This window comes from Capra hircus, chromosome 5, assembly GCF_001704415.2.
Source record: "Capra hircus breed San Clemente chromosome 5, ASM170441v1, whole genome shotgun sequence".
Classification (NCBI taxonomy): Eukaryota; Metazoa; Chordata; class Mammalia; order Artiodactyla; family Bovidae; genus Capra; species Capra hircus.
This window is the reverse complement of record NC_030812.1, coordinates 77,018,728-77,036,397: the sequence shown is the minus strand read 5'-3', so window position 1 is coordinate 77,036,397 and position 17,670 is coordinate 77,018,728. Positions and strand designations below refer to the sequence as shown.

Sequence of the window (17,670 nt, the reverse complement as noted above, 5' to 3'; positions counted from 1 at the left end):
GAGAAAGCCCTTATAAATGGAGAGACATACCATTTTCATGAAGGGGAGGATAATTCTCTAAATATGTTACTTGTCTCAAAACTAGATTCAATGAAACTTCAATAAAAAAGAGGTGGTGAAGAGAACTATCCTACAAGATTCTGAGACTTACTGTAAAGCCGTAGTAATTACAACAGTGTGATTTAGTACAGGGATCGAAAAACTGGCAGAATAAACTGACTGTCCAGAAATACATACAGGAACTTCATATACAGAAACTTATACAAGACAGAAGTGGCACTGCAGATCAGAGTGAAGAAGAATGGTTTATCTAATAACTAGCACAGAATATCTAGTTACAGATATTTCTAAAATATTAAGTTTGATCTCTTATTCACAACATAAACAAAAATCGATTTCTTACAGACTAAGGCCTTACATGCTAAACGTAACTTTAAAACATTTAGAAAAAATGTAGACCATTTTTATGAACTCAGAATAGAGAAGGATTTCTTAAATAGAATACAAAGTTAATTCACCAGGAAGATCAATAAATTGGAATTTATGGTTAAGAACACCTTAATCACTTATAATTAAGAGTATCTTAATTCATCAAAAGATCCCTAAAAGAAAATTAAGAACACAAACTGGAAGGAGATACATACTAGTCATATAACTGACCAATTTTCTTGAATATGTAATAAAAATTTATTAAGAAAAATTTCTTAATATTAAGTTTTCATTTACTACAAGGTAAAACTAATAGTATAAAGATATTGGCCTAAGCTGTTAAAATTCTAATGCTTTTTGGATACTGGGCAGGGGAATCCATTTTTTGCCATCAAAATATCAAGTCTGCTTTATATTTATCAGCTCCATAATAAATAAGGTATAAAGTTTAGTTGAGCATAACTAGCAATCTGTGTTTAGAAGGCTCCCAACTTCTTCAAGAAAATTTCAAGCAGCTTCTACTTTCTGAAAACGTTAATTCATGCACAGTTTGCAAAGGGAGGAGAGGGAGAGGAGCACTGTGAAGGCTCACAGGCAGCCAGTGCAGCGTGGGCTGTGAGTAACTGCTTATTTCCATTGTGAAGAATCAAAGGACGTAAGCAAGGTTCAAAAATGTCCTGAGACTTTAATTACTGGTATCAAAAGTTAGACCCTGCTGTTTAAATTCTTTTCATTCTTCCACTGTTTCTTTGAAAAGATGATCAGACTCCAATCTTCCCACTGTCTTGCTCCAAGTATTTGTAGGCCTCAAAGAAAAGTACTCTTTTCTGATTCCGGGTTCTAAAAAAGAGTCTTTACCTCTTGGATTCCTTCTCCTCTTAAAATGTCTAGCCAGTTACCACTGCAAAGTGACTGTGATTAACACACTTTCGAAACAACAGACTGGATAGATTTATATGGGCTGTGGACAAGAATTTCAAATCAGTCTAGAAAGACATCTTCATCACTGAAATCCATCTATACTTTTATTCACTTTGGGTTTTCATAGTAATTGTTCAACATTTGCAATGTTTTAAAATTGTATGACATCAGTGAACAAGAAATGATCAGATATCATTAAAAACCCTAAAATACAGTCAGGAGAAATGAAAAATGGCACCAGAGTACAGATCAACCCAACAACTCTTAGTTCATTCCTTTCTTTCTCTAATGGGAGAAGTGAACTAAAGTGAAGTAAACGTTGCTCAGTTATGTCAGACTCTTTGCAACCCCATGAACTATACAGTCCATAAAATTCTCCAGGCCAGAATACTGGGGTGGGTAGCCTTTCCCTTATCCAGGGGATCTTCCCAACCCAACAATCAAACCCAGGTCTCCCACATTGCAGGCAGATTCTTTACAGCTGAGCCACCAGGGAAGCCCAAGAATACTGGAAAGGGTAGCCTGTTCCTTCCCCAGTGGATCTTTCCAACCCATGAATCGAACTGGGGTCTCCTACTGTTAAAATCTGCATTTACACAGATAATCTACAATTATCTAATATGGAACCTTTACAAAAGACCCTCAGAGGTGAATTTATGATTTAAAAATAAATACTCAGACACAGGGACTTCTCTGGTGGTCCGTAGTTAAGACTCCCAAGTTTCCACTGTAGGAGGCATGGGTTCAAACCTTGGTCAGGGAACTAAGGGCCCATATGCTGGGCAGTGTGGCCAAAAAAATTTTAAAAAATAAAATAAAATAAAAACAAATAATGAGATAGATAAGGAGAGGTTAAGTGCAATGTCCAATATAGCTAACATGTGGGTAAGAATTCTGGAGAAAGACAGATCCAAGCCCATTCTCAGCTCTACCACATTACCCAACAGCTATGTGATCTTGGGTAGGTTACTAAGCTTCCCTGAGCATTAATTTCCCCCTTCATTAAAAGCATGGGCAGTAATAACTCATTGTTGAGAGGATTAAGTGTTGGGGGAAAAATCAAAATGTACAAGGCATTTTAACATTTAATTCCTAATACAAAGTGATTTCTGTGAATGATTAGAAAATTATAAGGTATGACACTTTAAAAATATATATATATGTAGAATTGATGCTTTTGAACTGTGGTGTTGGAGAAGACTCTTCAGAGTCCCTTGGACTGCAAGGAGATCCAACTAGTCCATCCTAAAGGAAATCAGTCCTGAATATTCAAAGGACTGATGCTCAAGCTGAAACTCCAATACTTTGGCCACCTGTTGTGAAGAACTGACTCATTGGAAAAGACCCTGATGCTGGGAAAGATTGAAGGCAGGAGGAGAAGGGGACGACAGAGGATGAGATAGCTGGATGGTATCACTGACTCAATGGACATGAGTTTGAGAAAGCTCCGGGAGTTGGTGATGGACAGGGAGGCCTGACATGCTGCAGTCCATGGGGTTGCAAAGAGTCGGACATGACTGAGCAACTGAAATGAACTGAACTGAACATGTCAGAATTTCACAACTTAAGATGTGCATAATTTATAAAGGATTATGTAGGACTGATAAAACTGATAATAATTACAACAACACTGGTTATTGTTTAGTCAGCACAGATTTCTCACTTTGTCAGAATGAATCAGTGAGAGAGGAAGGAAAAAACCTGTTATCTCCATAAAGAACTGACTGACACATAGAAAGATTATGTATCTTGTCCAAGGTTCAGTTAGCAAGTTACAGAACAGAGATTTGAACTCATGATTGTTTTCACTTCAAAAATCAATATTCTTCCAATACCAAAGTGCTTCCCTAGGTAGAACAGGACATAGAATTAAATGATTGGTTAGATCTCTTTAAAATCTAGGATCTAAAGTTCTTTTTACTAATAAGCTAATAAACCTGAAAGTATTAAGCTCCAAGCCCTTGCCCCTCCAAGCAACTCTCTAATCCCAATCCTTTCAGGGAAAAAAGGAAGACATTGAAAAGAAGAGAGAATTACTTAACATTAAATATTTTGGATACCAAAGGGTGATCTGCAGGTAATGACCAGCACTAAGAAAGTGAGGGCACGAGGACAGGAAAGAATTTAAATTAGTCATTAGAGAAGAACTTCCCGACAACAAAAACTGAGACACTGCAACACATTATCAGAGAACATGATGAGGATAAACTGAAGAAAATGCAACCTTGTGAAGGGCTGTCAACACACAAACAGTGTCAACATACACACAAGATGGGGAAGTACAAATACAGCCTACTTGGCTCAGCCTCATTTATAATTTAAAATTGAAAAGAAAAAAAAGGAAACTGGTAAAATGTTTGACAGCCACAGTCAGAAGACTGCACTACAGTTCTGCCAGCCTAAATACAAGTTAGCAAAATGCTAAACTAAATATTTGCGTCACATTTTTCGAAAAACTCATCAATGCCCAGGTACTATTTTACATTTTCTGTCAATTCACTATCCAAAAAACACAGCATCTCTATCTCCTCTGCAAATTCAGGTTCAGACTGGAACCAGTGCTTTAGTCTAGGCTCAACATTAGTCATCGCAAATGCATTGGTAAAATAAAACCCAAATTGTTTGTTTCTAAAGTATGTTTTGGGAGAATTTTGAATGAAAAGCATCACAATGATAGCTTCCTTTGGGATTAAAAACAAAACACAAAAACTCCATATAACTTTGGTGGAACTTTTAGATCTAGGAGAACTGTGTCTGTTTCACATGCCTGTACCCCTTCTCTCACTCCATGAAATCACCCATACGCAAAGATCCAAAGGTAATCACCTTAGAAAGCTTCAGAGTTAACAATTCTGTCTGTCCCTTTCCAGTGTCAGCTGAGTTTTGATGTGAACCTTTACTAATCCGTAAAAAAAAAAAAGAGAGAGCGAGCAAAGTCTGCACGGTAGTAAGAGGTATAATAAAAGAGGATTCTCTCACTTTTATTATAAAGAGAAATATGCTTCTTTTACAAAGAATATGTATAATCAGGAAAAAAAGGTTACTTCCATTAAAAAAATAAACATATGCAAATCAGCCAAGCTAATGCTTTTATATCCCCTCCCCCTTTTTTTTTCTCTACAGCCACTGTCACCTAAAAGAGAAGTAACCTCTTGGCATCTGGTCCTACCTAAAACCCTCTCCTTTTACACAAGACAGAAAAGACTTCTGACCATCAATTATTTGGCTCTAATAATATACCCCAGTAGCTAAGAGCATAAGCAGTTGGTTTTGGGAGACCTAAACTGTAGGGCAGACCTACCTTGTGAATAGAGAAGGATCTGCATCTCTAGAAGAACACAGGTAAACACCTGCACCAGGTTCTCCAGGCCTAGGAGCTCAAAGACCTCTCGGAGAGGGTAATCGGAGAGAGGGAGTTCACTGAGCCCCGGCCTCTGGCAGATGACAGGTTCATAAACACCGTAAAATTTCAGTGATCTCCCTGGAGGTGGAAGGGGCACCTCATAGAGAATATTATGGATGTAGCTCTCAAGAGGCAAAGGTGGTGGCTGCTGTGAGGTAACTGCCTTGTAAAGTTGGATGAGGAATTTCTTGCAGGCTTGCATGAAAGGCAGTGGTGTGATCAAACATATACTTTTTGAAACATACAGAGTGTCTCTGCTGATGTCATAGGAGTTGTATCGCTGGAGTTTCAAAAGGGAAGTTGTATCTCCTTCGTCAATACTGCTCGCCAGTGAATCCATGCTGCAGGAGGATGAAGCGTACACATTGCTGTAATGCTCTGCATTGTGCATCTGGTAGAGTGTCTGCATTGCTGTGCAGATTTGCTTACTTGTAACTTCTTCATAAAAAGTGAGAACAAAACCGTAGGTACGAGAACCATCTTCCCGGGTAATTATAAATGAGTGGAACTGAGGGTCTTTGTTGTCAGTTTGTGTTCTGAAAGACAGCCCTTTAGGCATGCACAACTGTGGAAGAAGGAGAAGAAGAGCATCAGAAGGCAATATATGAACAAATTCAAACCAGAGGAAAACGGTTGTGAAGTTCTCTCTGAGCTTATGACCTTCATTAAGTCACATAACTTCTCTGAGCCTTTATTTCTTTATCTATGACATCTGTGGCATCAGTGACTTTAAGACAAAATACGCAAGGACACTTTACAAATATTTAATATTTAAGGACTATTTTTAGAGTAAAGTTGATAATGTTTCAGAGGAATACAGAAACAGGTGAAGGTTCATTTGATAAATGGAAAAAAGTTAAAACACAGGATAATAAAAACAAAAGTATAATGTTTGCTCTTTTGAACAATATGATACTTTATCCTTAGAAAAAATAAATGTTGAAAACGAATTGATTTTTCTTTACTGAAGCAAAAGGGTAGAACCAAGACACTTCAGATTATTTCCAGCAGAGATTATGCCCCAGGTCTTGGGAACCACCCAGGATTGAGTCAAATTTGAGAATAAAATTACCTGAAGACTTAAAGATGCTATATTTAAGATACTTTATAAAGCATAAAAAATTAGAATTGAGTCTAAAGCACTTTAAACAAGAAAAATTATAGAAAATTTGAAATATACTAAGAAAACAGAATTGTAATTCAACTATCCTAAAATCATGATCATTATTAATTTTTCTATTATTCCTTTCTACTTTCATATTACAATATGCTTTCTGCATAGAAATAATTTTACCATACATTATGACTTTTCTTTTATTTCAGATTTAATAATCGATCTTCTAAAATTTAGAAGTTCTCCCAAATCCCCACATTACCAAAAAATTTAATTCCCTTAAGAGTTATGACTTTCATTCAAACTGTGAACAAACACTTATTAACCACCTTTCTGAGCTAGGCCCTATTATAGTGATACAATGGTGAGAAATACAGTTTCTGCTCCCCTGAGTTTCCAGTGCAATAAGGACAATAGACTATTAAATATATATATATAAACTATAAACTATGGGAAGTGCTGTGATAGGGTAAACATAGGCTGCTAGGAAAAACACAATAGGAGGACATAATTGAGAAAAGAGGGAGCTGCTGTTGCTGCTGCTGCTAAGTTGCTTCAGTCACGGTCAACTCTGTGCGACCCCACAGACGGCAGCCCACCAGGCTCCCCCATCCCTGGGATTCTCCAGGCAAAACACTGGAGTGGGTTGCCATTTCCTTCTCCAATGCATGAAAGTGAAAGTGAAAGTGAAGTCGCTCAGTCGTGTCTGACTCTTAGCGACCCCATGGACTGCAGACTACTAGGCTCCTCCGTCCATGGATTTTCCAGGCAAGAGTACTGGAGTGGGGTGTCATTGCCTTCTCCAAAAGAGACAGCTACCGTGGTTTAACAGGCACTTCCCTGGCAGATCAGTGATAAAAAAATCTGCCTGTCAGAGCAGGAGACACAGGTCTTATCCCTGGATTAGGAAGATCCCCTAGAGAAGGAAATGGTAACCCACTCCAGTATTCTTGCCTGGGAAATGTCATGGACAGAGGAGCATTGGTGGGCTACCATGGGGTTGTAGAAGAGTCGGACATGACTTCAGTTTAGTTCAGTTCAGTCACTTATCGTGTCTAACTCCCCATGGACAGAGTACACCAGGCCTCTCTGTCTATCACCAACTCCCGGAGCTTGCACAAACTCATGTCCATCAAATCAGTAATGCCATCCAATCATCTCATCCTCTGTCATCCCCTTCTCCTCCCGCCTTCAATCCTTGCCAGCATCAGGGTCTTTTGCAATGAGTCAGTTCTTCGCATCAGGTGGCCAAAGCTTGAGCATCAGTCCTTCCAATGAACATTCAGGACTGATTTCCTTTAGGATAGACTGGTTGGATCTCCTTGCAGTCCAAGGGACTCTTAAGAGTCTTCTCCAACACCACAGTTCTAAAGCATCAATTCTTTGGCACTCAGCTTTCTTTATAGTCCAACTCTTACATCCATACATGACTACTGGAAAAACCATAGCTTTGACTAGATGGACCTTTGTTGGTAATGTCTCTGCTTTTTAATATGCTGTCTAGGTTGGTCATAGCTTTTCTTCCAAGGAACAAGTATCTTTTAATTTCATGGCTGCAGTCACCATCCACAGTGATTTTGGAGCCCAAAAAGATAAAGTCTCTCACTGTTTCCATTGTTTCCCCATCTATTTGCCATGAAGTGATGGGACCAGATGCCAAGATCTTAGTTTTCTGAATGTTGAGTTTTAAGCCAGCTTTTTCACTCTCCTCTTTCACTTTCATCAAGAGGCTCTTTAGTTCCTCTTTGCTTTCTGCCATAAGGGTGGTGTCATCTGCATATCTGAGATTATTGATATTTCTCCCGGCAATCTTGACTCCAGCTTGTGCTCCATCCAGCCCAGCATTTTGCATGATGTACTCTGCATATGAGTTAAATAAGTAGGGTGACAATATACAGCCTTGACATATTCCTTTCCCTATTTGGAACCAGTCTGTTGTTCCATGTCCAGTTCTAACTATTGCTTCTTGACCTGCACGCAAATTTCTCAGGAGGTAGGTAGGGTGGTCTCAGGAGGTAGGTAAGGTGGACATGACTTAGCGACTAAAAATAACAAATGACCAGGCAAAAAAATGAAGGAAGCCTAAGTGGAGACCTGAGGATAAGTACAGGTGTTAATGAGATGAAATGAAGACAGAGAAGGCATGGGCAAAAGCCCAGAAGACAGAAGGTGAGGTTCACTGTGGGTGGGGAGCAGAATGAAAGGTGTGGGGAGGGGAGAGTGACTGCAGGAGATACTGAACCCCAAAGGGCCTTGGAGAGTCACAGCAGAAGCCTGAGGAGGGGGATGAGAAACCTCTGGAGGGTTTTCAGCAGGACAGGGACAGAAACAGAGTGCTGCTTAGCACATCAACCTTCAGGCATGCGAGGGCGGTGGCTTCCCCAGAGGTTCTAGGGAGGCAGCAGGAATGCTCAGAGCCTCAGAGTTGCGCTTGACTCCTTTCTTTCTCGCTCACTCCATTACCCAATCTACCAAAAAAGACCAGTTCTACCTTCAAAGATATATTCAGGAACAAATTACTTCCATCATTACTCTTACTACTCTAATCTAAGCCATATTCTTTTCTCATCTGGATGACTATTTAATATAATAGCCTGTTAATCCATCTCCTTGCTTTTGTCCTTGTCCTCAATAACCTGCTCCCCATAGAGCAGCCAAAGTGATTCTTAAAAAAAATATGTTCGATCTTGCCACTATTCAAAACCCTCCAATGGTCTCTCATATTAGAAGGTGAAATCTTCACACTACAAGGCCCCTGTGAGGCCCTACATCACTCGGCCCCAGCAGCTCTTTCTCCACCCTCCACTGCTCTTCAGCTCACCTACTCTGCTGTGGGCCTTCAGACAATCCTAGTCCTCAGCCTTCAATCCACCCTAACTGACACCTGCTAGAACAGAGGAGGGCTACTCTGCCAAACCCTAACCAAACTGCAGATCTGTAAGCAGAATAATGGCTTTGTTGTTTTAAATGAAGAGACTACAGCTTTCAGGTGAAATCCAATCTGCCACATGCCTTGAAAATAAAATCTTATTGGTACACAATCGCACTCCCTTTAAGCACCGTCTAGCTGCTTCTGCACTACAAGAAGAGCTGAATCACTGTGACAGAGACTGCGCAGCCCACAACACTCAGCTATTTACTATCTAGCCCTTTGTGTAGGGGAAAAAAACCAGCAAGTCTATGTATTAAGTCATTTAAGTAACACTGAGACGGTTTGTTATGCAGCTTACCCAAAACACTTCCTTACTTCCTGTAAGTCTCCATATAACTACCTTAAAGAGGCCTTAATTTATCTTTCCATAAAAAAATAGTGTTTTCATCCCATAAATGCCATTAAAATGTCACTTCTCTAAAAAGCTTTTACTGAATGAAGCAATTAAAGCCTTGCACCACAGTATATGTACACTGCATATGTATGACACACATGAGTAGTTTCTCTAATTTTGTTTCATCTCTAGACTGAAAAACTACTCATGGACTGGTAATAGCTTTAACCATTCAAGAGTACCACACATGGAACAATATAGTATTTGGGCCATAATAAATGGTGACTGATAAAGGTAAAAAGCAAAAACTGTGACCCTCAGCATAAATATCTCAGTGAAAATGTCTTTACATTTCACATCACTGAACATGAGAATTGGAAACAGCTATAGTAGCTTTAATCATTATTATTGTATGTATGTTGACATAAATTAAATTACTGTGTATATTTGGGCAGAATAAGATATAGATTTAGATAAAACACATTTGTTGGGGGGAAATTTTGCTTATTCCTACTCTTGGAAAAAAAGGCCATGGCAAGATATTTTCATAATTTGGCCTTTAGATTAAGGTTGCTTTCATTATAACAAGTCAATGAGATCCTCTACTGATTATGAATGAAAATTCATCTGACACATTTACCAGAGTCAATATAGGTTATAGGAAGGATGATCTGAATCAGTCTTGCCTAAGGCTAAGCTCAAACCTGCACAGCACAGTACATGGCATATATAAGTGTCTTTTAAATGAATGAATAAATTAACGAACAAGAAAACAATCAAAAACAACAGCTCAGGGTACAGGATCAGATTTAGTTCATCTCTTCATTCAGTCCATAGTTCTCTTTATACATCAAGTAGGCAATACAGAAACATAGTGACCTCCAAAGTCAACAGAAAGACTTAATTTAATTGACAGGCTTTCCCAACATCATAAACCATTAAATTCAAGTTCAAACTGTTTTTGAAGAGCTGCCAAATATTCCCTTAATGGTCTGTAGCTTTCTTTAGCATGCATTCAAACATTTACAGGAAAAGCTTGCCAAAAGTTGTGCCCAAAGTGAAGAATGACTTTCTATGCTACAGATAACAGATGTAAGAAATTTTAAACTCTCCTACAAATAAAAAAAGAGTAAGAATTATATTTCTAATCTGGGAACCATAGTTTGAAAATGCTATTGTTTTTTCATTTTTAAAAGTGAGAATCATGACTTGTTTATTTTTCATAATTCTAAGCTATAAATCAAGATTTGCTCACCATGACAATCAATACTTTTTGTCCTCTAATACTGATGTTTACTAACAATATCGTCTCCCCACCCCACTCTCACAGCAACTAAAAAACTTAAGAGCTGTCACTGCTAACCAGATTGTCACTGGCTAGATTACTCGAGCCACAGTAGGCTCACAATGCTGTCTGTGTACCTTTCTTGGTTTGAGTGACCAAATATCCTTATTATCTCTCCGGACTCTTTTAGTCAGTGTGGCTAGAACTGTAACAATTTTTCCCCCATTTTCGATGGCTCTATTGATCCCATTCCTTTTCTCTTATGCTACAAATAAAAGCTATTTAGAAAACTCTTAATGAGTCAGTTAGTTTTCTGTTCCTTCCTTCTTTCCTTCTCTTTCCGTTCTTCATTTAATAAACATTTACTTTATGTCATATATTGCATTAAATCTTGATAACTCAGAAGACAAATAAGATAATTTTTTACTCGTGGGAGCTTACAGTCTAATAGCAGAGAGAGACATATAAACCAACAGTTACAAAATAATGTGATCCCTATTGCTACAGAGTGTGTTCAACATGTTTCAGGAACAGAGAAGACAGAGCACCTAACTATTCCTGCTTAAGAGATAGTTTTGCAGTGGAGGTGATACCTGATCAAAGATGGGGAAGCGAAGTTCTATAAGCAAGCATATTCTCCTTCATTTATTTAATGGTCTGAACCTAAACTATGTGCAAAGCTAAGCATATGATGGTTTAGTCGCTAAGTGGTGTCTGACTCTGCAACCTCATGGAATGTAGACCGCCAGGCTCCTCTGCCCGTTGGATTTTCCAGGCAAGAATGCTGGCTGCTGCTGCTATTGCTGCTAAGTCACTTCAGTAGTGTCCGACTCTGTGTGACCCCATAGACGGCGGCCCACCAGGCTCCCCCGTCCCTGGGATTTGCCAGGCAAGAACACTGGAGTGGATTGCCATTTCCTTCTCCAATGCATGAAAGTGAAGAGTGAAAGGGAAGTCGTTCAGTCGTGTCCGACTCTTTGCGACCCCATGGACCTCAGCCTACCAAGATCCTCTGTCTACGGGATTTTCCAGGCAATAGTACTGGAGTGGGGTGCCATCGCCTTCTCCTAAGAATGCTAGAGGGGAGGGGACTGCATTTCCTTCTCCAAGGGATCTTCCCAATCCAGGGATCAAACCTGCATTTCCTGCTAAGCAAGCGAATTCTTTTAACTCTGAGCCACCTATCGCAATGAATAACAGTGTGTTCCTGTCCTAATGGTTCTTACTTTACAGCATGAGATAAGGATTAGGTCAACCAGCTATATAATTAATTAATTATAATTGTAATGGTGCTACAAAAAGGTATAAGGGGCCAAGGATGTTTTATTTAGGACGTAAACACAAAATGGAGTCTTTATATTTCACAGAACATGCTTAAAAAGGTATTGACCACATTTTCTTCCTAAGCATTCCTAGGTTCACTACATTTTAAGTATAAGCTCTATCTACTAGAACATTACATAGACAGTCAGTCACAGACACTAATACACAGATTTCACAGGAGATCTGAAATGGGGGGGCGGGGAACTTCAGCTCCATTTGCATTGCTTTATTTCATTTAAGAGGAAAGGTATGGATCTGAAGCAAATTTGTCAAATGTTGAATTCTGTTATTTCTCGGTGGTGGGTTTATGATTGTTTTGTTCTCTCTGTTTTATGATACTTCTATTTTTTTCCCACAAAAATCTGTGAATCCACAACCAAAAGAGATATAAAAGCAATTAATTCAGAAAATTTCAAATGTCACATACCTATTTGCTGTTACATATGCATTGCACTCATATACATGGATTTTGTCTTTTGTTTAACAAGTTTCATTGCTTTGGGGGACTTAATTTGTATGAAATTAATGTCACACGTTAGTAAAGTGATGTTTAAAATTCTCCAAGCCAGGCTTCAGCAATACATGAACCATGAACTTCCTGATGTTCAAGCTGGTTTTAGAAAAGGCAGAGGAATCAGAGATCAGATTGCCAACATCCGTTAGATCATGGAAAAAGCAAGAGAGTTCCAGAAAAACATCTATTTCTGCTTTATTGACTATGCCAAAGCCTTGGACTGTGTGGATCACAATAAACTGTGGAAAATTCTGAAAGAGATGGGAATACCAGACCACCTGACCTGTCTTCTGAGAAACCTATATGCAGGTCAGGAAGCAACAGTTAGAACTGAACATGGAACAACAGACTGGTTCCAAATAGGAAAAGGAGTACGTCAAGGCTATATACTGTCACCCTGCTTATTTAACTTCTATGCAGAGTACATCATGAGAAATGCTGGGTTGGAGGAAACACAAGCTGGAATCAAGATTGCCGGGAGAAATATCAATAACCTCAGATATGCAGATGACACCACCCCCATGGCAGAAAGTGAAGAAGAACTGAAGAGCCTCTTGATGAAAGTGAAAGAGGAGAGTGAAAAAGTTGGCTTAAAGCTCAACATTCAGAAAATGAAGATCATGGCATCTGGTCCCATCACTTCATGGCAAATAGATGGGGAAACAGTGAAAATGGTGGCTGACTTAATTTTTTGGGCTCCAAAATCACTGCAGATGGTGACTATAGCCATGAAATTAAAAGACACTTACTCCTTGGAAGGCAAGTTATGACCAACTTAGACAGCACATTAAAAAGCAGAGACATTACTTTGTCAACAAAGGTCCATCTAGTCAAGGCTACGGTTTTTTCCAGTGGTCATGTATGGATGTGAGAGTTGGGACTATAAGGAAAGCTGAGTGCAGTAAGAATTGATGCTTTTGAACTGTAGTGTTAGAGAAGACTCTTGAGAGTCCCTTGGACTGCAAGGAGATCCAACCAGTCCATCCTAAAGGAGATCAGTCCTGGGTGTTCACTGGAAGGACTGATGTTGAAGCTGAAACTCCAATACTTTGGCCACCTGATGCGAAGAGCTGACCATTTGAAAAGACCCTGATGCGGGGAAAGATTGAGGGCAGGAGGAGAAGGGGACGACAGAGGAATTAGATGGCTGGATGGCATCACCAACTCAATGAACATGCGTTTGGGTGAAGTGAAGTCACTCAGTCGTGTCCGACTCTTTGCAACCCCATAGACTGCAGTCTGCCAGGCTCCTCTGTCCATGGGATTTTCTAGGCAATAGTATTGGAGTGGATTGCCATTTCCTTCTCCAGGGGATCTTCCCAACCCAGGGCTCGAACCCGGGCCTCCAGCATTGTAGACAGAGGCTTTACCATCTGAGCCACCAGGGAAGTCCAGACTCTGGGAATTAGTGATGGACATGGAGGCCTGGCATGCTGCGGTTCATGGGGTCGCAAAGAATCGGACACGACTGAGCGACTGAACTGAACTGAATGATCCTTTTCAAAGCTCCACTTTGTTAGCAGAATGAGTGATATTATAGATGGCAGTAACTTACTGGAGTGGAGTTTTGCTAAAGCTAACAACAAAGCTTTCTAACTTTAGGTGGGAATAAATTACAGCTTCATACAAATGCACTTACTAATAAATCAAAGAGGAAATTAAGGGCAGTAAATCTATGACCCAAATGCAGACTAGTTTAATGGAATGCTTTACAGAGATTTTCAAGGAGTACTAGCAAATCCTTTTAGATCTGCAGCAAAAGCAAAATGCTGTATTGTGTTTAAGCATCAAAACACAAGCCTACAAGTCTATTCTTCAGAGGGAAATGTTTCCTGTTTACATAAAATAACTCAGAGACAACAGGTAAAGGAAATATTAAAGACCGTCAAGGAAGCAGACAATTGCTTTAAAGATAAATACTGCTGCTGCTGCTAAGTTGCTTCAGTTGTATCTGACTGTGCAACCCCACAGTCGGCAGCCCACCAGGCCCCCCTGTCCCTGGGATTCTCCAGGCAAGGACACTGGAGTGGGTTGCCATTTCCTTCTCTAACACATGAAAGTAAAAAGTGAAAGTGAAGTCGCTCAGTTGTGTCCGACTCTTTGTGACCCCATGGACTGTAACCTACCAGGCTCCTCTGACCATGGGATTTTCCAGGCAAGAGTACAGGAGTGGGTTGCCATTTCCTTCTCCAAAAGATAAGCGCTAGTCAGAGGCAAAGGTTAACACAGATATCTTTACTATTAAGACATCCAAATGATTAAAAGTAATAAAACACATCAAGTGTGGCATTTTGTTCAAATGACTGTGGATTCATATGAAAATAAGAATCTAGTTTTGGACACCGTTTTGACTTCTCACAGAATAATTTATAAATACTTTTAAACATATTACTAATTTAAGAAAATTAGTGTTATAATCTATTTACATTCTTACCCATTCTTCCAAATGTTTCATTTAGGTACTCTTTTATATCATTAATATCTTTCCATTAATTTTCTGACATAAGCAGCTGATAATTTATTTTTTGTCACTGCTTTTTGCTGACTACTTTAGTACGAAGCTTGTCTGCACTTCCCCAAGTCTCATAAATATGACTAACAGTTGTATTCTGCTTAATATCTACAGCCTACAGATGAGGCTAGGCCCCACAGTATTAACTTCTAGCAAAGTGACATTTCCTGTTACTCTAGTATAGGGCAACAGTTTAGAGAATAACTATACCATGCTCTGTAAAGAATCAAAGTCGAAGTACCATGTGCCTTAGTCATCTGTCCTTAGAAAACGTACCATGATATTCCCTTCTTGGAGTAACATCAGACTGGAATGGGTTTACTGTGATATAGAAATACCATATCACTGAGAGCAGGTGAAAACCAAGTCATTAAAAATATACAGTTTTTCTTTGGGGGAAGTAGCATGTAGGTGGGAAAAAAGTGAACTAGAGAGTAAAAATAATCTGGATTTAATCTCTGAGACTCCCTGTACAACTTTGGGCAACTAATTTAATCTCTGTAAAATATGAAAAATAATCCTCACTGGGTACATGTAATCAAGTATGTGAAAGTAACATATATAAGGGATCTAACAGATATCTACTAAATTTTTCTTCCCTTACAGTATCACATCATAATGGGATCTTTTGGTTCCATCTTTAAAATACTCAGAAAGAACCACATCTATGTGTCTTAGTCCACCTTTAATCATTTTTGTGCCTATGGTGCCTGATCTCTGATTTGCTCACTTTGGGGCCCCTGATCTTTATAACTGCAGAGTTCATGGAGGTACAAAATATTTTCCAGACTTCTAAGAACTGTTCCTAACTGACCTGAAAATTATGACCGACTATTTTTAAGAACCTCTAATGGGACAATTATGACTGACTGTATTTTTAAGAACCTCTAATGGGACTTACAATCACCACTGGTAACTCATTACATCATTTTAAATTCCTTATAAACAAATTCCTGCTGCTGCTGCTGCTAAGTCGCTTCAGTCGTGCCCGACTCTGTGCGACCCCATCAACTGCAGCCTACCAGGCTCCTCTGTCCATGGGAAATTCCTACTAATGTCTAAATGAGTTAAGTTCCTTTCCTACCTTACTTTGTGAACATGATAAATTAAAGACCCATCATATAACATTCCTTGAAATATGAAAACTGTAATCATGCACCTTCCATCAGGCTCCTCTCCAGGAAACAAACTATTATCACTGTTATCAAAGCATCTATGTCTTAATTAATGCAAATTCACCACACAGCTTAATGGCAGGAAAAGAAAAGGGGCTGCTGAGGGTCCGTTGTATGTACTAATTAGCTATGGGGATCTTAGGCAAGTTACTTAACTTCTCTGAGCTTCATTTTCCACATCTGTAAAGTGAGGATGCTGCTGCTGCTGCTGCTAAGTCGCTTCAGTCGTGTCCGACTCTGTGAGACCCCATAGACGGCAGCCCACCAGGCTCCCCCATCCCTGGGATTCTCCAGGCAAGAACACTGGAGTGGGTTGCCATTTCCTTCTCCAATGCATGAAAGTGAAAAGTGAAAGTGAAGTCACTCAGTCGTGTCTGACTCTTAGCGACCCCATGGACTGCAGCCCACCAGGCTCCTCCATCCATGGGATTTTCCAGGCAAGAGTACTGGAGTGGGGTGCCATTGCCTTCTCCAAAGTGAGGATAATACTTTTTAAAAAACTTTTTATTTAAAGGGTTAAATGAAATAATGTATAAATTCAAAATATAGTCACAACTGTCATATTAATAAAATAAAAAGAGGCCTTGAAGAGGAGAAAAAACCACATACCATGTTTACTGCATCTTGATCGAAAGGGTTCCATTCTATATTCTGAGGATAGTGGGCCAGAACTTTGGATTTGAATGTTCTTCTCAAAGGACTCTGGTCAAAATTTTCACCTACAACAGATAATTAATAATTAGTTAATATCTAGAATTTTTTCAAAAGCATGCCATAATTTTGTTTTTATTTTGTAGATACACTGAGTGAAAATGTTGAAATCTGATTCAATTTCTACCTCCAATAGTCTGGCTTGTAAATTTTTCCATGGACAACTAAAAAGGAACTTTAAATAAGAGACGTGCATTTAAAACTTCACAATACAAATTTTAAAATCCTGGCTAGACAACTGATACTAAAAATCAAGATATGCTAAAATAATCCTTACTGTGACCTAAGTACTGTCCTCGTTTCAACACATGATGACAAAAAAAAAAAAAAAAATCCTATTTGGAAACATTTAACTCACTAAAGAAACCTCCCAAAATAAACTAACTGTAACTAAGATTCTGAAATTTTTTACAGAGATAAACATAATGGTGCAGTGCCCAAAGGAGGCAAGTTTGCTTGAGTTTTCACAAAATCCTCTGATAAATGTGACTGCATCTCCATGCTTTTACAAGAATTAATAGAATCAGAAATATCATTACTGAGTTGTCTGGTTTAGTAAACAGGACACATTAAAGAACACTAACCTCTAAAAAGAAGCTATCCTAAGCCAAATTAATCACCTGTTAAAATCCTGAAAAGGTAAAAGGATACGCTTTGATCATTACATATAACAAAATTCAATAAAGCTGTCAGCTCAGTTTTTTTTCTTTTTTCAAAAGAAGCCTTTATTGTTTTATACATCTCTTACAGTAACTGTGATACATCACTAACAGTATTTCATTGAATGAATTAGATATGATAGTATGTCAGTTTAATAATTGATTTTTTTACTATTTTCCCTTAAAAAAGTCCTTAACCAAATTAACTTCCCTGAGACCTGCTACCTCCAAATACCTTAGTTTCATAAAATATTTTAATATGGATGGATCTTAAATCATCAGTGTCAAAAAGTTGAGATTAAGGAATTAGAAAGACCTTGGGAGCAATACCATCTGTCTCTTGTGTTTTTTTCTACTT

The 17,670-nt window shown here is 38.8% G+C and overlaps 1 protein-coding gene across 2 annotated transcripts in view; it reads right to left on the bottom strand.

Annotated features, from left to right (window-relative positions):
* DENND5B (DENN domain containing 5B) overlaps window positions 1–17,670 on the bottom strand; it is a 218,973-nt gene that overhangs the window by 100,334 nt on the left and 100,969 nt on the right. For both annotated transcript variants that reach the window (XM_018048342.1, XM_018048343.1), the window contains 2 exons: window positions 16,552–16,661; window positions 4,652–5,318 (listed from right to left, as the gene is read on the bottom strand). In XM_018048342.1, the coding sequence (XP_017903831.1) occupies window positions 4,652–5,318; window positions 16,552–16,661 (777 nt within the window). The remainder of the gene's footprint in view (window positions 1–4,651; window positions 5,319–16,551; window positions 16,662–17,670) is intronic.